This window comes from Cryptotermes secundus, unplaced genomic scaffold (assembly GCF_002891405.2).
Source record: "Cryptotermes secundus unplaced genomic scaffold, Csec_1.0 scaffold620, whole genome shotgun sequence".
NCBI classification, from domain to species: Eukaryota; Metazoa; Arthropoda; class Insecta; order Blattodea; family Kalotermitidae; genus Cryptotermes; species Cryptotermes secundus.
The window spans coordinates 67,418-90,690 of NW_019723312.1; the positions used below are offsets into that span (position 1 = coordinate 67,418).

General features: G+C 46.1%; 1 protein-coding gene across 4 annotated transcripts in view; it reads right to left on the minus strand.

Moving 5' to 3' along the window:
- Nucleotides 1-23,273, minus strand: part of LOC111861804 (WD repeat-containing protein 47) — a 136,224-nt gene that overhangs the window by 66,306 nt on the left and 46,645 nt on the right. For 3 of the 4 annotated variants that reach the window (XM_023846670.2, XM_023846669.1, XM_023846672.2), the window contains 2 exons: nt 10,602-10,781; nt 3,697-3,778 (listed from right to left, as the gene is read on the minus strand). In XM_023846670.2, the coding sequence (XP_023702438.1) occupies nt 3,697-3,778; nt 10,602-10,781 (262 nt within the window). The remainder of the gene's footprint in view (nt 1-3,696; nt 3,779-10,601; nt 10,782-23,273) is intronic. The other variant, XM_023846673.1, reaches the window with a different exon arrangement.

A 23,273-nucleotide genomic window follows, 5' to 3' on the forward strand; every position in this document is an offset into this window, starting at 1 on the left:
AGTAGTTGCCTGGTAACGGCTTTAACAATGGCTATTCCTCTACCGCCGGAGCTCAAGTCCTCTCTGAACGGCGGCTCCCTTCCAACATAAATATTCTTCTTTCAGTTGTTCTCCTTATAACCCCTTTGCACGGGCCGAGTGGAAAACACCGTTTCCAACAGTACCTCTACTGTTGCATGCGTATCCGTTGCAGCGGGAACGTGTTTACCGAGCCGTTGCCTAGAAACGGATTTACACGCTACAATGTGATTCTCGGAATAAACAATGATTATTTCCATAAATTGCAAGAACAACGTTGTCGTTATAACAGATATGCACTGTCTTCTATGACGCAGAGCCCGAGTTTGTAAACAGATTCGTGAACTGGGACACTACGACTCCAGGAATAATAAACACACTAAATCCTCGCTAATCCGGCTACAGTTAATCCGGATCGAAATATGAATAATGTTATCAACAGTTGAGTGCATGCTTTAAAACACAGGTGGCATTTAGGTAGGCAGATGAGTCACTTGTCTGTTCAGACAAAACATGAGATAGTTTCTTGAAACTTGTCTTATTGCGTTAAAAAATGAGTACAACTTCTGAGTCTTCTATCGATGAATAAACGTACTGTCTTTTTGCAGTTTTTAAATAAAGGTTCTGAAGTTATATTTTGTTATTTACTTTCATCATTAAGTTTTCCATTTATTTGTGTTCTAAGTTTCTTTTTTGCGTCTTTTGGGGCTATATTTTGCTTCACTAATCCGAACACCCTCCCTCTCCCCAAATTGGCGAGGGTTGACTGCACCAGCGTCCACTGCCCCCGCCTGTAAGACGACATCTCATCATGGCAACCGTTGACAGAAACTTAGCTGAAACTGGTCTAAGAAGCTCCTACCTATTCATAATCACTGTCTCCAATTATAGATTATTTTAGACTCCCTCTTCAAGAACTGAGCTGGCAATTGCAGAATAACGGCAGCAGGAAAGGAATTACGCAGTGAAAAGAGGGCTTCATGTGTGCTGCGATGACTGCGAGACTGTTATAAATCCGTTGCCAGGATACGACTAGTGAATAATGAGAACCCTAGTGCGTGTGCAACGGTGAACTGTAAAGTGTCTAGAACAGCGATAGCGCCGTATAGCGCCGTACTGCCTGTAGTCCCGAGTTGTGTGTACGAAGTGTCAATAAATCCATGCAGCCAATCCAAACCCGTCTATGAGTCACGCACAACACTCTACGCGTGATAATTTTTCAAAGGAAACTTCTGCTACAAAAGCAATTCCTTTGTTATGGTCAAGAACTGCAACTGAGTCAGGAGTGGGCCGGACTAGTCCCTCTGAGTCACCTACGCTCTGCAGTGGGTTGACTCCCCCTTAAGACAGCCGTTTTGAGCACCTGTCTCAATGACAACCACTGAATAAGCTCTTACTGTTCGCGCAGAACACTGAGACTAGTCATACACCGTACAGGCAAACTTGCGGACGAAAAGCCCTGAGTGTGCAACGAGATGTAAGAAATTTCGAATACAGTAAACCATCGCTAATTCGGTTATGGTTAATCCGAACTGAAATATGAAAAATGTTATTCACAGTTGAGTACATGCTTTAAAATACACATGACATTTAGGAAGGCAGAAGAGTAACCTGTCTGTTCAGCGGCCTCCGTAGTCTAGAGGTAACGTTCCCACCTCATGACTCGTAGTACGCGGGTTCAAATACCCGGCGGAGGTCGTCGAATTTTTAAGGGCGGAAAAATTCAGGGAACAAGTCCTCCGGGAGGGACTTTAAGCTGTGGGTCCCGTNTCCAAAGGAGGTCACTGAGCCAAAATTACGGACGTTTCCCGCCCAACAGCAGTCTCTAATACCTCTGGTAGATGGGGGAAGCATTATAGATACCTCTCAGCTAGTAGAGCCGGTCTCGCTGGCTGGGCGGTACTGATGGTAAGCACCAGTACCGGTAGGATATAAAGACTGGTAGAAATCCTAGAGGGAAGCACAATGGACCAATACAGGTCTAAGTGCATGGGGAAACCCACCCTCTCCAATAACTAACTAACTAACTAACTAACCTGTCTGTTCAGAAAAAACTTGAGACAGTTTCTTCAAACCTGCATTATTACGTTCAAAAACACGTACGTCTCTTCTAGGGATGAATAAATGTACGGTGATTTTTTGTTATTTATCTTCATCAGTACTGCTTATATCATTAAATTGTCCGTTTATTTGTGTTATAAGTTATTTTTTGCCTTTTAGGGCTGAGTTTCGCTTCGTTAGTGCGGTTTATCGCTTAATGCCATGATCTATGTCAGTACTGACGGCGACGTGAGTGCAATGATGTTTCAGACACGATATAATTGGCTCGTAATGCAGTAATCAAGAAGTGTACTTGAGTTAACAGTTTAGAAACAGGAAGCCATTTACAAGGCATAAATCAGGTGCACCGCTAATTTGCATAACTAGTTAAACTCCTTTAGATTAATACATGTTTAACATTGAACGATGAATATGTTCGTAACAACAGACGGGGCGAGAAGTAATGCAAGGGCAAGCGGAAAGAGCAGTCAGTCACTGCGGTTAGGAAGGGGAAAACAAGGTAAAACGGTGGGACAAAAAATGTGGGGCAAACCAGCAAATAACTGTGACGAAGCAAGCCAGGAAGGCAGAACCAGACAAAAAAAAAACAAGGAAATATAAACATGTTGCAACAATTTTTGCACAATCTCTCCTTTCCTCTGATTCTCTCGAAAGTCGTGTGAATTATGAAAAAGAATTGCAATGAACATAAAATGGATGCTTCGCTTTTTCTATACGTCTTCTCTTGCGGAACATTTTTCGCTCTAATAAATATTCAGCGAGTTACATATGAACTTATTCAGATGTTGGTCTTTATGTATAGTCTGTGTTACTATTAGCCTATTTCAGCACAAAAAAACTGGTATAGCTTCAATATATTTTAGTTAAACCCACCAATAATACGAAATTTCATGAAAATCTGTTCAGCGGTTCTCGAAATGTCTCATGGGTACAATCAGACGCACTGACGGTATTTCAATATCGGCGCCTCACAAGGACGCGAATGTCCCCCCCCCCCAAAGAACAATAACAGCTGAATGTTATCCCTTTCAAACCTAAAACTCATCTCAATAAAAAAATCAGTCCTCACCTTTAAGAAAACACGCTCTCTCCCCAATACTCCTCGGGGAAATGATCAGCTCACTCATGAAGCACATGAACTGCATACAAAGACGCATAACTGTTTAATGTAAAACCGGCGGTACTATAGCTGCCACTAAGCTTAAACCGGTTAATAATAATCTTTCGGGACGTGACCCGTGTATTCTGGTACATTACCAACGCTTCGCAGGACCCGCTGCCTCACTTTTCTACCCTGACGAAGGAGACAGAAGCGTTTGTAACTATCTACCAGACTACACGGCGTCACAGGCAGTTCTATTCGGTCACCGCCGAAGAACCCATGTCTCACAGGTTTACACCAGTTGTATCTGCGCACACGACACCTACCGGCGAACGATCACACTACGATGAACAGTAACTGAAACCTCCCGACATCTGTCGACAAATGTCAGTACTACGCAGAAGTCGGGACGTGGTCAATGATCGTTGCGGAATATAAACATGGAGAAGAGAGATGGTGGGGCGAGTGATGTAAGCTGGTATGCACAGCATTAAAAGTAATGCGCAAGTACTTACCTTAACAGCATCGTAATGGTCTTCCTGTAGCGCCGAGACGCCTGTGTTTTCGCCGTGGTACGACATCGGAGGCTGCGTGTTCCTGTAAAGGAGGAGGTCAAGTTAAACTGCCAATTCTCTTTCATACAGCCCCCATTGCTCAGTCGGTATAGCGACTGGCCTTCAGGCTGCAAGACCGACGATCCGGTGTTCGATTCGCGGCAGACACAAGTGACTTGCTCTTCTCCAACATGTCCAGACCGGCTCTGGGGCCCACCCAGCCTCCTAACCAATGGGTACCGGGGGTAAAGCGGCAGGCTCCGTGGCCCCCCCTCTCAAGCCGGACTGGACGCTTGTGACGACAAACATCGCACCCCAGCCACTATCCTGACTGAGCTATGCAGGCTCCAATTTAGCTTGTGTATGCATGGCACAGATTGCCGACTTCCCCAACAGGAGGCACGCATTTGCGCCTGAAGCTAGTCTTGTAGCTTCCGGACTGTGTGACACTACCCTATGACTGCTACTTGTCCAGTGTTGTCGCGCTCTACCCCACCGTGAAGTGGCATGGCACAGATCGCCGACTTCCCCAACAGGAGGCACGCATTTGAGCCTGAAGCTAGTCTTGTAGCTTCCGGACTGTGTGACACTACCCTATGACTGCTACTTGTCCAGTGTTGTCGCGCTCTACCCCACCGTGAAGTGGCACACAACTTGCTTCGGTTTCGATGTGAGATGAGCAGTCGCGGCCCCCCTAACCCCAAATTTCCCATTAGACTACAGTCTCGCCAATTTCAATGGCTTCCGGTAACGCGTCCTCCTGCGGATGGCAACGAATTCCCGCGTACACACACCAAAATGGTCGTTTGGGGGGGGGGATTATTGAAAAAGGCTGTGTAAAAGGTAAAGTTTTCCCTGTGTTTAATCAATTAAGCACTATCCCATGAAAGCGTATGAAGGAGTGGAGATATAGTTCCACCGTTCTTGATCTCTGCGCTAGAGCCCCAATTTGCGCCTTGGCCCATGAAATTCTACGTTTCACTTCGGTTTACTTGATCTTAGATACTCGGCAGGACTCCTTGGGCGGGTGATCGGATCATCGCAAGGCCTCTACCTGTACACAAACACAGAAAAGCGCACACACATTCAAACACTAAACATCCATGCCCTGAGTGGGATTCGAACCCAGGATCCCGGATTCCGAGCGAACGAAGACAGTGAATGCCTTAGACCACTCGGCCAACCGTGACGAGGCAACTCTCCTGAACTCTCCACTCCATTCAGCACGCCTGAACAGCGGCTTCTGTTAAGAAACGGAAGTTCCATGCTCTGACACACTGACTCAACAAGTTCACTCGGCAGTCTTCACTCTCAGCGATACTGAGAGGTAAGGCAAACGTATCCCTGTGCTTAATTAAATACCCACTACGGAATGAAGACGCATGGGGGGTGTGGTGGTTAGATCCATGTGCTACTGATCTCGGCATTAACTTGAGGTGAGTGGTCAGCTTCGCGCCCCGGCCGATTTACCCCCGGCACTCATTGTATAGCAGTCTAGGTGGGCCCCAGAACCAGTCTGGACGTGAAGAAAAAATTTACACCTACCGGGACTCGAAATCCGACCACGTGGCCGTGTACCCCGTAGCCAGTTGATATAGCAACGGAGCTTCTTAAGAGCCACGAAAGAATTTGAAAGGGGTTTCCCTGCTAGCACACCTGTGTGTGTGAATCCAGCTGTAACTCCACGTAGATGAAGTCGCCAGTCGCTCACCTACTCAATAATTTCACATGTTATGGAACCCAAAAGCTTCATTACCGTGTTCACGGGAGCCCTCCACTGGTCCCTATCCAGAGCCATATCAACCCAGTCCATACCATCCCATCCTATCTCTCTGTTGTTCAAATCACGAAGCGGAGTAGCAGGATGCTGAGTGATCACGTGTTAGCGACGTCATCTCCGCTACCAACGAAATAACAAATGAAGCAAGCAACAAATCGCACAATCATGAATTCCAGAGTACGGAAACTGTCCTCAAGAGCTTAACAAAGATTCAAAGCAACGAGCTCCTATCCGGAACGTCCTGTAGTTCAACATCTCCCTTTATTATGGAGCTGAGCCCTTCTGGAGGAGCCGCCAATTCTGCAGCCACTCAAGAATAACACAGCATTTTATGGAACCCGAATGTTAATTACCGTGTTCACAAGAACCCTCCACTGGTCTCTATCCTGAGCCTGATCAATCCAATCCATACCATCCCATCCTGTGTCTCTAAGATCCATTTTAATATTGTCCACCCACCTATGCTTTGGTCTTCCTAGTGGTCTCTTTCCTTCTGGCTTTCCCACCAATACCCTATATGCATTCCTCTTCTCCCCCATTCATGCTACATGCCCTGCACACCTCATCCTCCTTGACTTGATCATTCTAATTATACTTGGAGAAGAGTACAAGTTATGAAGCTCCTCATTATGTAATTTTCTCCAACCTCCTGTCACTTCATCTCTCTTCGGTCCAAATATTCTCCCTGAAGTGTATGCATCCGGCTACATTTTAATTAATTACTGAGAATTTTGGGAACCTATGTGATCCCGACCCACAGTTTGGAATCCATGACCTCAGTCCTTACAATACAGTGGTAAGTATATGCACCACCCTCCTTGTAACCGCTCCACTGTCACTCGCCAATTTAATAATTAGAATAACCGGTAATAAAAATTAAGTGCAGGTAACAAGTAATACCAAAGCCAGTGGGACATAGTCACATTCTTGTTTTCAGGAATGGACTTATTCCAAATCTTGATGTTACACAGGAAACACCCCCTGTGGCTTTTTCTGAGAAATTTTGTTTGTGAGTAGCACGGCGGCAAACTTTGAGAATTCGATCACTGACAGGTCCTGCACGTCGTAACTTAAAAGTAGGCGGTTTTGAAGCCCACGCCAAGCAGGTTATCTGTCAGTGTACTGTCAAAAACGATGTTAGGACTTTAAGGTTCAAAGCCCCAAATTGCAGCTAGCTGATTGGAGATTCAGAAATTGTGTAAACCCCAGTTCTCAAAATTACCCAATCAGTGGAATTAAGGGGAGTGACTTAGCAGAGGAACTGACGTCCAGGGGACCTCAGTGTTTTGAGACCAAGAGTCACAAGTTGACAAACAGTTGCCAAACGGTCGCAAGTGCCTGCTACTCGTAAATAATTCGGAACAAATCTGTGTTTTTCGCTGTCTGTATAACCAAATTCACAGTGCTAAAGAAAGTGTAAATTGTAATAATAACGTCCGTTATACCAGGACTGTGCTAGACAAGGACCTACATATAAGCATCCTTTGTATTGACTGTGTGTGCCATCAGGTGAAGGGAAGTGCTGATCGCAATAAATGGTCACAGTGTTTAAGTGTTAATTAGCATTGAACCAACTACTTCCCTCCCCGTCCTAAGCGAGGCCCTAGCAAACGCTCTGAGAAGGATCCCAGCTCTACCCACAGCTGAACTAGCTGACTATCACCTTTACCCCCCTTTCCAAAATAAACCTCCGACTATTGGAAGCCGACACCACCTGAGCTTACTGGCGCCCATCCTAAGAAGAAGAAGAAGAAAGAAGGAGAGGAGCGACGAACAACGCGTGACTAACCAATCAACAAGGGGGGGAGTGAAGGTGAGGTAAGGACGGTTACATCCTGTAACACAGGTTCTCACAATGAGCAACTCAGGCGAATAGGCGCCGGCGGATCCGTGGCGGATGAGAGGATATTAAGATAAGTTTCTCTCCGAGCTTCTTCCTAATCATCATTCCACCATCGCTACATGCTCCCGCCACAGAGCGCGCGACAGCTCTCAGCATGCAGCACAGTATCACATCCTCTGCACTTAACTGGCTGCAAGGCACGGAACCCGGGCCTTCACTTCACAAAAGAATATCTCTAATTTGGGGTTAGTATTGGAGACGCAGTTTGTTTTCTGTGAGGCACGAACTGAATTATTAAATTCAAGGTTCAAAACGTAAAAGCAGTGTAAAATAAAGGTGACGCTCTCCCTGTAACAGTCCGTGGAGGCCCATAGGATTGTGAGACGTCGTGGCTCCCACATTCTCTAGACAACTGGCTCACAGATGGCGGTGAGGTTGTCAGCCTCACGCGCCGGCCGCCCTTTAACTCCAGGAAGATTCCTGGTACTCATTTCTGTTAGAGGCTGAGTCGACTCCAGGGCCATAGTGCGGCTGGAAGGAGTAGGTTAATTGAAAAATCCATCTCATTGGGACTGGAACCCGCGACCTTTCGGCTTGTAGTATAGTGCCTCAACCAACTGCGCTACCTGCGCCCATAAAAGCATTATACAATCCACAAATTATGTTGTGTGGAATTCTCTTCGGTGGCTGAGTCCCAGTGGTCTCTTTCCTACTGGTGGGACAGCCGGAAGGAAACAGACCACTGGGAAGACCAAGGCGTAGGTGGATGGACAACATTAAAACGGATGTTAGAGAGGTAGGATGGGATGGTATGGATTCGATTGGTCTGGCTCAGGATAGGGACAAGTGGAGGGCTGTTGTGAACACGGTAATGAACCTTCGGGTCCCATAAAATGCTGGGAAATTCTTGAGTAGCTGCAGAATTGGCGGCTCCTCAAGAAAGGGCTCAGCTCCATGAGTAAGTAAGTTAGGCTTTTTTACGGCACTGCACATCGCCGAACGGTGGACAGATGGTTGGGAGTAAGCACTACTCCTGCGCCTGCGTGCAGGAACTGAGCGACATGACAGTCTTGGTCGCGATCGGACTTCGGAACAGAAGTCAGGACCCGCACTCTGTGAACCAATTTGGTGAGCACACTGTACTGAAACAGGGCGTTCTTTACGACGACTTGCCGCACTGGGGCGACTGGGGCTGCGGACGGGCAGGGTCGCTCTTCAGGAGACAACACGCACGGATGTGACGTCACGCACCTATAATAAACTCTTACTTCACGCGACACGTGAGGCTCTCAGTACTGTGTTCTGGGATGTCACTCCGCATACTGTGGTTGTTGATCGACGTTTCGGAGGAACGTACTGTTCCAATCATGAGGGTCGTAAAAATAAACCAGAAAAAATCAAGTATAGTTTCCTTGCTTGGCTTACTTAACCCTGAAGACGGAACGAAAACTCCCCCGAAACGTCGGTGAACGTCTACTACTGGATTAAAACAGGTCTAGAAAGAAAGTACTCTTTTCTTAATGTTAGGAGCTACATGCCATGTATTTCGACGTGGCTTCTGGGTTTCAGGCGAGAAGTGTGGTAAGAAGTAGCAGGACAGTGGCTGCAGCTACACTGCAACCACGACCCTGATATGACCCATACATATCCCACAATCCCTATCTCAGTCGGTGGACTCGACGAGGGCCAATACGCCAGGAGGGTTATCACTCTGCCTTGTAGGCGCCAATCCTCTCGTCATTACGCAATTGCAAGTTACCATAGCAACGGATTGTCACAGAGTTACTATGTAATGTAGTAGCTGACGAACAAGCGAGCAGTCTCTTTTTTTCTTTCCGTGTGTCGTGTCTACTCTGTGAGTACCGACAATATACTCGTATTGATTTGGATATGTCGAGTATGTGGTACCGTAGTCGGTATAGCGATAGCTACGGGCTGGACGACTGAGGGGCCGTACTTCGAGTCCCAGTAAGGGCAAGAATTTTTCCTTCTCCTGACCGGCTCTGGGGCCCAGTGAGCCTCCTATCCAATGGGTATATGGGACTCTTTCTCCGGGGGTAAAGCGGGTGCGGTGTGGAGCTCACCACTCACCTCCAGCTAGTGCCAAGGTCAAGAAAATGTGGATCTATACATCCACTCACCCATACACCTTCATGGAGTAGCATTTAAATTGTTAAGCACAGGGACAACTTCACCTTTTTATGTCGAGTGTAGTACACTACATAAAGGAGACGTATTTGTGCGTGTTATTCGGGGGAGATGGCGTTAAACGTCGGCATCGACGCATCATTTCGAAGCACGAGAGAAAAGAGGCGTCCCGCTGAATTCCCCACGACTGTTACAACAACCTTCATACGCAATATAAACACGTTAACCTGTACACGACTGTTACAACCTTCATACGCAATATAAACACGTTAACCTGTAAACTATCAAACAAGAACTAACTCACTGCCAAAACAGACGCCGACTTATTCTTACGCAATACTAAATTCCTGCCCTAACACAGAAACATACCGTGACGTAGCGTAGTTGGACGAGGCACTATGCTACAAGCAGGAAGGTCGCGGGTTTGAGTCCTGATAAGGTCACTGGATTTTTTTCCATTGACATAATCCTTCCAGCCGCACTGTGGCCCTGGGGTCGACTTAGCCTCTTAACAGAAATGAGTACCAGGAATCTTCCTGGGGGGTAAAGGACGGCCGGCCTGTAAGGCTGATCTCACCGCCATCTGTGAGCCGACTGCCTAGAAAATGACAAGCATATCCATAAGCGACAAACAGATTCTCGTCAGAGAGCATGTTACATAAGGACTATGGCCGCAAGGGTTCGACTGCAGAAAAGAAATCTGGTCGTGATCCTGAAGGGGCTTGGCACCAAGACGGATTGGCAGTAAACCGCCAGTGGTAAAGTAACCCTGAGCCTGACGTCTGAGTTTAGTTGAGTTACAGTTGCTGGAACTGAGAAACTGGTATCTGAGGTAGGGGACAGTTCGCGAACCCAGAGGAAGCCGCTACCAAGCAACGGCTAGTGAAGCCTGAGAAGACTTTATGTGTGCTGTAGTTACAGTAATCTTTGGAGCCTGTAACTCAGTGAGACTGTCGCAGTTATTTGTAGTTAAGAGCGTAAACGTCCAATATATCCTATTACCAATCGAAACCTCGTCTACAGTCACTCAATCACGTGACAACATTTGGAATGCAAATGTCGGAGGAAGAGGTTACTGGAAGCAAAGACACTCACCTGATTGAATCCCCTGTCCCGTTCATGGCGGCCGAAGTCGGCTGAAGAGACGAAGCCGGGTTGGTATCTACAGAGACTCGATTGGCTGTCCCTTGAGGAGGAGGGGGGTTAGTTCTCACAGTGACGGTGCCTCCAGCTCCGGCCACTGTCGGAGGAGGCAATTTACCCATAGACTTCAGGCTGCAATAGAACATGCAAAGCGTTTCCTAAGACAGGACAGTACTGTACATCGTGGGAATATGATGTCGTACAAGAATTTCTACCAGACTACACGAAATTACATCACATAACTCAGTGTTCTTCGCAGTTACAGCTGTCAGAACTTTAAACCCGACATGTGCAATGTTTAGGGTTTGAGGTTCTCACAGCGGTGGTAATGAAGAGTAGTGTAGTCAACTGACGTTTCGGAGGAACATTTCGCGTATAAGAATAAGCCGAGCAAGGAACGTGCATGAAGGCGGGTGGCCAGCAGAAGACATGCGCACTGTATAGGAACGACGTGACATCCGTGAGCACAGTGCAGACCGTGCAGTTTATGGTCAGAGCATGTCTTCCGGGTTGGGGGCGGGGTAAGCAGAATATTAGCTTAGAAACTTATACTTACGGCATTCAAGGATATTTGTATGGATCGGTCTGGAGCTGTGGGGGTCTGTACTGAAACACTGATGGTGCCACGTTTAAAAACTATTTCAGCTTCTGGCATTACCATTTAATGTATTTATTTAAATTTTTTTTTTCCAATTTTTCAAAAAAGGGACAGGCCTTACCAACCTCCTACCGGCGCCCATGATCAAGAGAACATTTATGGTATCTGTGAAGATATGTTCATGATCAAAATGGTTGCTAGGCAACAGGATTTCACACCCGAAGAGCGCGCAAAAGCGGGCCCACCAGCTCTATGGGCTGCCCAATATATACCTTCCAACATCCTGAAGTTTCGACTTGCGACAAATCCTGACTTACATGAGATTTACATATCGATACCTCGAAATCGACATCCTATGATCGAGAGTTTTCAACGCCTCGAGTCCGGTACTTTCCCGCTCGTATATTCGGTCGATGTTCCGCCGCGAGATGCGACTAGCCCGCCCGCTCTCAAGTCACACCGTTGTCCCGCCATCTTGAAATATGTTTACAGATATTATTTGCATATTTACTGTGCTCTTATTTAACTAAACTATTCACTTAAAGAGAAAATAGCGCTTCATAATATCTTCTTTTGCAAATTCATGAAACGCTTCTCAATTTACGAGTATAACATGCAAAAGTATGGGAAATTTATATTCGACTTAGAAAGACGATTTTCAAGAACGCACTCGAGTACTAACTCCGGAATGGCGTCTACTCTCGTGTGGACAAATAAATCGGTAGATAAGTCCTCGAACAGATAACGTAACTAGCCTAAGTAGTGTCGGAAGAGAACAGGAGTTAACAAACAAGCAAACCATACGAACCAACGCACCCAATCTCCGACCTACCAACCACAAGCCCTTACAGAATGTGGCAGAGTTCAGAGTTGGGAACGACACCTCAATCGATATAGCTGCGGGCTGGGCGGCCCAGGTTCGATTCCAGGCAATGCAAGATTTATTCTCTTCTTCACAGCTTCCAGACCGACTCTAGGGCCCACCCAACCTCCTATTCAATGGGTACCGGGGGCTCTTCCTTCTTGTGTAAATTGGCCTGGGCGTGAAGCTGACCACTCGCCACCAAATAGTGCTAAGCTCAAGAACGGTGGAGCTATACCTCCACTCTTCCATACGTCTTAATGGCACAGTGCTTAATTAAGCACAGGGACAACTTTAACTTTAGTAGGTATAAACCAAAATTCCATTCGCGAAGAAATAAAGCGCAGATTAGATTCGGAGAAACCTCACTGCAATTTAGTTCACGGCCTTCCTGCCAGCTGTCCACAGGCGTCAATATCAAAATCCTGGGTGTGAAACTTGGTCCCTCGCATCAACGAACGAACACAGACCGAGGGTGTTTGAGAAAAGGGTGCTGAGGAGAATATTAGCAACTAAGAGAGGGAGAGAAACGAGAGGATGGAGAAAATTACATAATTATGAGTGTGATAATTCGGGGCTGAGATTGCGAGGTGGGATAAATAAAGCTGACCCTGTAACGGGCCCATAGGGTTGTGAGACGTCGAGGCTCCCACATTTTCTCTAGACAATCGGCTTACAGATGGTGAGATTATCAGCCTTACGCGCCGGCCGCCCTTAATCCCCAGGGACATTCCCGGTACTCATTTCTGTTAGAGGATGAGTCGACCCCAGGGCCACAGTGCGGCTGGAAGGATTATGTCAGTTGAAAAATCTAATGACCTCATCGGGAATCGAACCCGCGACCTCCTGATTTGCAGCACAAAACACTTTCCAGTGGCCGCAGCTGTTCGGCATGCAGGAGCCGGTACACATCCAGGTGTGCTCCCTGGTTCTCAGGAAACGGTCAAGTGGAATAGTTTCAAACGGAGCACGCCTCGCGTTCTGCACCTGCCGGACAACAGAGAAGCCCAACATTGCCAAGGCAAATATTTATGTTTACGGGCTTCTGCACTTACCTCTGAACTCTCACGGAAATCTCCAGCTCTTACGTGCAGGCTGTTTACGAAGTCACGGTATAACCTTAACCCCAGCCCTACATCACAGCTGCTGGTCCAGTGTACCAAGTAACAGCTGTGTAAACAGGTGACATTGCAACAGCCGTTGCTAAGGAACGGCTCTGGTGACACGCTGTTTCCCCAGCAACGAGAGAACACACAATAATGGAAGACACGTTTTCTGTGCGGTCCCTTCCGCGTTGTGAGAAGTGAGAAGATGGTAATTGAGGCCGGGGACAGTTCGGGAACACAGAGTAAGGGGAATGCCCGCCGTTAGAAGCCGCTACCAAGCGACAGCTAGTTAAGACTGAGAAGACATCACGAATGTAAGTGTCCAATAAATCCGGTTACCAATCCAAACCCCGCCTCTTGTCACATTTATCACGTGATAATAAAAACTCCCCAAGTATTTCAAACGCAAAGTACAAAAATTCCCTTCGTTTCCAGGCCATGTAGTTCATATAGAATGCCTACAGATGTCAGGATCTGTCGGCTATAATAACTACTGTAAAGGTCGAAATCCTCAATATTTGGCTCTTGCGGGGATACATTTTAATAATCCTGGATCCACATATGACAGAAGAAAGAGAGAGAAAAAGGTAAAGTTATTCATGTTAACAGGCCGTGGAGGCCAATAGGTTTGTGAGACATTGAGTGTCCCACATATGCTCTAGACAATCGGCTCACAGATGGCGGTGAGGCTCTTAGCCTTATACCCCCAGGAAGATTCCTGGTATTCATTTCTGTTAGAGGCTGAATCGACCCCAGGCCAATAGTGCGGCTGGAAGGGTTAGGCCAATTGAAAAATGCAATGACCTCATCGGGAATCGAACCCGCGACCTCCCGGCTTTTAGCATAGTGCCCCCACATATGCTAGAAACAAACTGCAACTGGCGTATGGAACGATAAATTTTTTAATGCTAACATAAATCATGTTCTTCATATCCGGATAATGCATTCGGAGTTTATTTCATAAAATGCAGCAAAGCCGACTGAAAATGGCGACAGCTGCTCAGTACCGCACAGACCGAGCATGCATATTCGGGAGGTGTTCTTTTCGAATCTTGGTCACGACACCTGTTATTATTCCTGATCCTTTGAGAGAATAGCCATCGGTGGCAGGCTTTTGTGCAAAAGGCAATGAACAGACATTCCGAAATGACTGTCTTCCAACATGAGTTCTTCTGAGCCTGTCTCACTCTCAGGCAAACATGATAATATTAAAGATAAACCGCGTTACACTAATGAGTAAAAACAAGGCCAGGATTATTACGGTATGTGGAATGTGATAATATCAACACCATGTGACGTCATGACTGACGAAACGACAGCCTGACATTCCGCGTCTACTCATTCCGACGTTTCGTTGATGTCTATATCACGAAGATTCTCATAATGCACTTTCCTAAGCTACTTACTGAATGTATTCATGTAGCTTTCGGATTGGTGCGAGCGCCCCACGTTTGTCACCGATCCAGGCTCCATCAAACCCCTCTCGGGGCCTCGTGTATATAAGCTTCTTGAGAAGCCGCCAGTTGCCCAGCTACTCAAGAACTTCCCAACTTCCCAGCAATTTTATGGAACCCGAAGGTCCATTACCGTGTTCACAAAAGTCATCAGTCCAGTTCATACCACTGTCAGATCCATCTTCTGCTGTGTATACAAACTACACTACATACTGTGACCTAGAGACCCTTTCCTAGGCAACCTGGTAAACACACTCCCGCGGGAGCCAACGCGCGCAACGATACAACGTCCATTGCTAGGCAAGGGCTCAGTAAACAAGCTTTCTCAATAGAGAGGCTATGTTTTCTGCGTGGTCCGTGCATAGGGGTTATAAAGGGACAAACAATGGCGTTTCAATTTAGTTGTCAGAAGTTGAGAGAGTTCAGTTGAAGAAGAGTTCATTCGAGTTAGTTGTGTCAAGAACTGGCTCGAGTGCTGGAGGTGGCAGTCGAAGGTGATTCAGAAGAAACAGCAAGAAAGGAGTTAGACAGTACAGAGGAGACTTCATATGTGATTTCAAGTTACAGTGAGACTGTGAAAAATCCGTTGCCAGGAAAAGACCAGTCAAGACTGGGAAGTCAAGTGAGTGTATAATGGTGAACTGTAAAGTGTGTAGAACAGCGATAGCGCTGTACTGCCTGTAGTCCCGAGTTGTGTGAATAAGGCGCAATAAATCCAGTCATCCAATCAAAAACCCCGTCTTATAAGTCACGCAAAAAAATGTTACAGGTGAAAATATGATGTGAACCAAAGTCGGCACACCAGATATCTCCTTCGGCACACAGAACTTGCCTTCCACAAGGTTTTCTATTCAATGTATGGCGTACACGCAGAGATGTTTCAGAGAGAACTTAAGCAGGCCAGTGGCATGGGTAAGCGCAAATATGTCTTACAAGTGAACTGTGCACTAAGACAATATTTGTTAACCCCTGAAACCATAAAATCCATTATTATGTACAGGTAAACGAGACATGGCCCTTCTTAAGCTTCCGCAACTTCTGACTGAAGCGAATTTTATGTTCCTCCAAACATTACGTAACATCCTCACACACGAACAAATCCCAATAACGAGTAACTGTTCTCATGACTGCAGTAACAGGAGTTACAGGTGTATATGGAGTGTTTCGAACTCACGGCTGTGTGCCATGTTACGCGTACGTGAAGCACTTGCCCCCTAACTTAAACCATAATGACACAACAACCGTTACGTCAACTTACATACAGGATGAGGCAGTTTTATAGCGAAGAAGTTACAAAAACTTGAACGGGAAGTTATAACTTCTTAATGACACTACAGAAGACAAGACAGCTTACTTCGCTGGCTTCCCACCGCAGCGGCCCGGGTTCGATCCCGGATCTTGTCAAGTGGTATTTGTGGTGGACAAAGTGGCGCTGGGGAGGGTTTTCTCCGAGTACTTCGGTTTCCCCTACCAATCTTCATTCCACCAAATTCTCCATCATAATAATCACAGGGAGCAGGCTACAATAGGCCAATCAGTGGCCGCCGTGCCGAGTGGACCCAGTTGGACTCCACTCCCCTCCAAGCGAAACAAATGCCGATAAAAAGCGTCTTAAAACACCCTACTAAAGTAAAAATATGAATTTTAATATCAACCTCCCATCTACACCTAGGTTATCCTAGTGGTCTCTTTCCTTTGTGTTTTCTTATCGAAACTTTGCACGAATTTCCATCCCATGTATGCTACATGCTCCGCTCATCTCGACTTCTTAGGCTTAATCATTCTAGTAACATTGGCCAGGCAGTACAAATTATGAAGCTCCTCGTTATGTAGTTTTCTCCAACCTCCTGTCACTTCATCTCTTCTCCTCAGCACCCTGCTCTACGCTGCCATCACGTAATGATACCGATAATTTCCACGAAATGCGCTCCACAAGAACGGTCAAACCCAGTTTAACTACGAAAAGGGCTCACAGCTTCTAGCTCACACAGCTAACGTTGGAATCAAATGAAGCGGGCTATTATTATAATAGAGATGAGCAGTCACACAGTACTGACCCTACGTGTTCTTTGTTACGACTCGCAAGAGTATGAGGCATCTTAACCCTTTAAAGCCCTGCTGTCACTGAATGTACCACCTGCTTTAACTCACTAAAACTCTGCAATCTGCCCACACAGTGTATTTGTGTGTTCCGTATTGTTCTCACAATAAACAGCGACTGTTTCCCCAAACAGCATTAACCGGTTGGGCTCTGTAGCGGAGACGTAATGTGTTTCCTGTGAGGTACGGACTGATTTCTTATACATAAAGGTACGGACTGAATGTTATTTCGATGACTATATGTACAGTAGTCTGTTCACTGATGACATCTGTATGTATGCGACAGAAGTCTCAGTGCTTTTGATACGTGGTATGAGGGCTGAAACATAAAATTCAATGAAGATACGACCCAGGCCATCTCTTTTTCTAATAGACTTACGCCCCCTGAGGCTCATCTTACACTGAATGGACGGAATATTCCCTTCGTCAATCGTGAAAAATACCTCGGTGATATCTTCGATAAGAGGACTACATGGAGACTGCACATAGAAATGACTCAAGCAAAGACCTTCAGAACATTTACTAGAATCTACTCCCTATTCAAAAGTGAGCTTTTAAGTGCCAACATTAAACTAAACCTCCATAAGACACTTATCAGCTCAGTAATGATTTACACGTAAGCTTGCTCCGCCTGGGAATTAGCGGCAGACATCCACCTCTTAAAATCGCAGCACCTGCAAAACAAGGTTATCCGCACCACTGAAAATTTTTCAAGGTGCACACCAGTCAGAGATTTGCACACAGCTTTCAACTTTCCGTATGCATACGACTATACACGTATAACAAAATTGTGCAGGCAACAACCAGAAGTGATACAAAATCATGGGAATGAACATGTTCGCAAGCATACGACAAGGCGAAGCCTGACATAGAATATATAATTGGCTTAAACTTGGCGGCGGTCAAGCTTACGACCGTTCAAGTGCCTAAGCTGCCGTTGCAGCATAAGATACGTAAGATAGGCATGATCTGCTCTGCAAAGCCTGTACTTACAGAGGCCTTATATATAGTGCAAAAGGAAGAAGTGCGATACGTACACTTGAGGAAAGGAAACGCATATTCATAAGAGACAACCCCGTCTTCTTGTCAGAGAGGATGTTACATTAGGACTAATATCGCAAGGGTTCAGTTGCAAAAGAAATATCTGGTCGTAATTATCGAGGAGCTTGACGCCGAGATGCACTGGCGGTAAACCTCCAGTCGTAATGTAACTCTGTACAAACATCAGCCGTGCAACCAGCTGCCCAATGCACACGGGCCCAGCAGAAATACATCAGAAGCCAGCTTCACTTTTATTACGAACTGCCTTACACAATTAAAGCTTTTATTATCAGAAGGCAACTGAATTGGAAAACCTGATGGGAAGTGGCCACTTGGAAGATCTAGACGTGGATGGAACAACATTAAAATACATTATAAATAAACAGGTTGGTGAAGACTGTCTGGCTAATGATGGCGACAAATGGTGGGGCTCTTTGTGAGCAACGAAATTTCAGGTACGCGAAAAAGTCAGCGGTTAGACTACGATTTCCTCAACAAGTTGTACTACGTGGAGTTAATTTCCTACGTCCTCAGAAGTGATCTATCAGTAATCATGAACTAATTTAGTCTGTTCGATCGTACGGCTTACTACGTGGAATCTTCCTTACCGGCAGTGTGACGAGGCAGGCAATGTTGTCCAGCCCACCTGCGTCCTTTTGCCCGATGACGGCGAATGTGTCGCAAATTTCGATGTGTACTGCGAATGGTGCATGGTGCATCAGCAGCTCACAATGAATGACGGCCGACGACGACAGGAGCACAGCACTCACAACTCACGAACTCGCCCTGGTCTCCAGCCCGAGAGCGGCAAGCACACAGATCTCTATGCAGACCGCGAGGACTGCCTCCTTACCTGGCGACGTTGCCACTGTTACCGCTACATCTACGAGGTGTCATGCGTGCCTCCAGCAAAACATCATCGGGCTTTGTGTTGGTGATAAGCCCCTCCCCCGACCACGCATTCCGCGCACTGTGGCCCCTCTGGGGGACTCGTGTCGGCCACAATGCATCTTCAAGAACCGTTTCGAAAACAAAAGCTCTATTAAGCAGGTCTTCTGTTAGCCCGAAACTATGAAAACAGCTTTGTACAACAAGGGACAATGGGTGCAAAAGTGATCTGAGGGACATGGCACGAGCTGTTTGTGGTGGGAGGTACGCAAGGAGAAGAGAAAAACAGATGAAAGTGTGGTGAAAGCAGGAACAGATCAAACGGGAAGCGAATTACGGCAGGTGGGGATGAAAGAAAAGAGTAAACACAGGGAGACCACAGTCAGTATAATCGGTATGGTTGCCAATTACTTTTTATTTGAGGTTTACTTAACGACGCTGTCAAAAACTAGGGAACGGTGGGATCATAACGAACTGGAAAGCAGCGGTCGTGACCTCACTTCGGTTACTAACATTCGCATGTGCTCGGAGGGACTGATAAAAACCATGAAAACATTCGAGCACGATAGCCGGCCACATGATGACGATGCATCCGATGACGCAAATAACAAGAAAAAATTACACAGATAAAATCAGAGAGATTTAAATGAACGGAAGGCAGAGGGCAAGAAGGGAATAAAGTAACAGTGGTGTAACAATGGCAGGAGAATGATCAGGAACGGAAGATTATAATGAGAATTAAGACGACCAAAAAAAACTCTTGAAGAGAATAAGAGAAATGCAGGAAAAGCAAAAATAAAGTTGTTCTTGTGCTTAATTAAGCGCGACGTCATAAAAATGTGTGCAGTGGAGGTACAGCTCCAAGCATTCATAACCTGGGCACTACATGGAACTGAATAATCAGCTTCATGTTCCGGCCGTTTTATCTCTCAACCCCACTGTATGCGGGTGGGCAGCCCCAGAGTCGGTCTAGACAGTGCAGAGGAGAAATAAACCTCTTTCCCTTTCAGAGAATCGAACCCCAATTTCCCAATCATCCAGTAGTGTACGAAAAGGATATAGAGAACAAGGAGGGAATGAGGCGGAGGGGAAGGACGTGATGACAAATAAAAGCAGAAGGACGAGGAGAGGAGAACGACAACAAAATGGAGGCCATGAAAATAACAAAATCAAAAGGCACAAGAATAACTTAACGTGGAGGGGCAGGAAAAGAAGAAAGTAAAATGCACAGGAGAACGAGAACGGAATACGAAGTATAACAACACGAAAATAATGGAAAAAGAACAGAAGACGAAACAATGGAGTATAATCACGTAGTGCGAGCATCAGCGGATACTGAGATCCAACACTCCGACCAATCCAAGAGCATCCACAGAGCTTCGTAAATAACCCTCCACACAACGGTGGTAACTATATGTACCACCTGCTTTAACATTCTAAAACTCTGCATTCTGCCTGCACAGTGTATTTGTGTGTTCCATATGATTCTCACAATAAACAGCGACTGTTCCCCAAACAGCATTAACCGGTTGGGCTCTGTAGCGGAGACGTAATGTGTTTCCTGTGAGGTACGAACTGAATTCTTATATATAAAGTCTCTGCATTCTGCCCACACAGTGTATTTGTGTGTTCCGTATGGTTCTCACAATAAACAGCGACTGTTTCCCTAAACAGCATTAACCGGTTGGGCTCTGTAGCGGAGATGTAATGTGTTTCCTGTGAGGTGCGGACTGAATTCTTATATATAAAGTCTCTGCATTCTGCCCACACAGTGTATTTGTGTGGCCCGTATGGTACACAATAAATAGCGACTGTTTCCCCAAACAGCATTAACCGGTTGGGTTTTTTTCAGCGGAGACGTAATGTTTCCTGTGAGGTACGGACTGAATTTTTATATATTATTTAGAAGAGATCCTTTCTTTAAAGAGCAAGGGTTCAGTTGACACAAAATATCTCTGGCCGTGAGACTCAAGGAGTTTGTCGCCAACACGAACTGCTTAGCGATAAATCGCCAGTCGTAAAGTAACTCTGTCTTTAAACGGTTAAGCTAAAACGCACTGGTATAAACGGGACACTAATCCATGTATATGCAGATTCCGAAAGACTAAGTTGTGCAGTCTTAGTACACGTCACACATGACCTTTGACTTCACCAACCGTTACAAGAAACTGAACTGCAATGACTCATGAAAATTGCGAATACACTAATGACGCGATTTCCGCTTCAAGTAGAAGCCGGATACAGTATTCCGCTATATCGACTGAAACGCGATCACAGAGCGCAGCAAAGCCTGCCCAGCGATTTGCATCAGTTCATTTACGGTATGATGGATTAAGACTGTTCTTAAAAAGAAAATTAAATCGAACTGTCTTTAGTTTTAAACAAGAAAACACAGCGGCCAAATTCATGAATATGCTTGAACAGCGGTAACAACATTTCCTTATCTAAAGGTCGGTGAAACCGCGAAACAATGAATAAGTGCCAGATCCGTGACATCACACTGCATAACTGCACTCTTTCGGCACTTCTGGTAACTAAACCTTACACGATGCAGCGCTTATAACATTTCCTGTTTGTTTATCTTTTATTCGGGGGGTATACGGTAGTGTGGTTGGTTGAGGCACTATGCTACAAGCCAGAAGGTGACGGGTTCGATTCCCGACTATGTCATTGGATTTTTCAATTGATTTCATCCTTCCAGCCGCACTATGGCCCTGGGGCCGATAGGGCCAGAAATTTTCCTGTGGGTAAAGGTGCGGCCGGAGCGTATGACTCACAACTTCACCGCCATCTGTGGGCCGTCTGCCTAGAGAAAATGTGAGAGCCTCGACGTCTCACATCCCTATGGGCCTTCACGGCCTGTTACCTATACCTTTTGTAGCATGTGGGAATACTGACCACTTAATACACACCACCCTGAACTACAAGCTATTACAGAGGCACCGCTAACCTCCACAATTAACGAATCACCACAGCACCCGCTAAGCATTTTCCTGCCTGCTGTCTTCATCAGCCCTTCCCTGGTAACGGCTTCTAACAGTGGAGATTCTTCCGCGTCACGTGCAAGCCCTTTCTTTACAGACTTAGAGTCAGAGTTACTTTACGTCTGGCAGTTTACCGCCAATCAGTTCGTCTTGGCGACAAGCCCCTTGAAACCCACGATCAGTAATTTTATTTTCCAATTGAACGCTTGCGGTTATAGTCCTTATGCAACATCCCCTCTCACGTGAGGGTGTGTTTGTTGTTTACAACTGCTGCTGACACTCGCCAGCGCAGTCACTTTCAGGCCCCAGTCCTGCGGGACTCATGCCCACATTTTACTCTCTCGGATTCGAGATTCTCCCAAATTGGAGGGCCAGGTCTCCGTATTTATATCCTTCAGGAACAGGGTGACCTGGTTATGCCCCCAGGCACTGGGTTCCCTTTTCGTCGCCTCCTACGTCTCGCAGGTCTACGGTGGAGGTATTAAACCCCGCCCCCACAAGGATTATGTATCCTCTGACCTGGTCGCCGCAGTTGTCTTCTTCATAACTCCTAGGCAGGGACCGAGCAGAAAGCCCCGTTTCCAACAGCACCCCCACTGTGGCGCGTTGATTCGTTGCTATGGGAACGTGTTTACCGAGCCGTTGCCTAGAAACTTTTCTGGTATATTTACCCATCTTGCGGTCGCTGCACAGTAACGGCTCTATACGCTACAAAAATATATTACTCCTGGTAATCATACGAAGCATATGTATACAGTGTGTGGCCAAAATGCAGTCATGTGAATGCCATAGCACGGAGTACATACACTAACCACGGTGCTTTCAAGCAGTAGCAATACTCTATTTACTTCTTTCACGCCGTATCATGAAAGAACGCGTGGTTGAGAAAGTCCGTTTTTCTACACACACTTCAGCTGTAAAAATATTACGCTGACGTCATATACTCAGACCCCACGGCTCTATTCACTCCGCACGTTACTTTAAGCAATAGACACTTACCGTTTCTAATACATACCTCATTAACTTCTTCAATGGACATTCGTACAGTAAACAAACCTGCATATTACTATCAAAGTGTCACGCAGGTACAAATAGCGTTTCTAGATCTAGCCTCTGGGTTCAGCGTGAGAAGTATGGCAAGACGTAGCGGGACAGTGGTTGCCTCTATACTGTGGGACAATGGCAGACAGTAACTCTACAACCCTCACCCCAAGCGGTGAACTCGACTAAATCAACTGCGCACTGTGTTGAGAAAGACCACAGTTAATACACAGGATGTGTCGCTAAGCGACCCAAACTTAACTGTTTATGTAAGCTAATATCAACATTATTCTCCATGTCGGTATACCATTATCAGAGTACGCACTAATAAGTACATCACGAATAACAACAAACGATTTCGATAATGTTCGAGAATGAACACGCGTTATGCTCGTGAAAGTATCGTGATGACATCTGCATCGTTTCTGTGCAGCTGGAGACAGTAGCAGCCTAGCAACCAGGATGACACTAGCTGCAGTGTCACGAAGAAAGTTGGGAGCCTGTTGCACTGAGAACAACTTCTGGTTTAATTTCTGTGCCGCAGTATGTG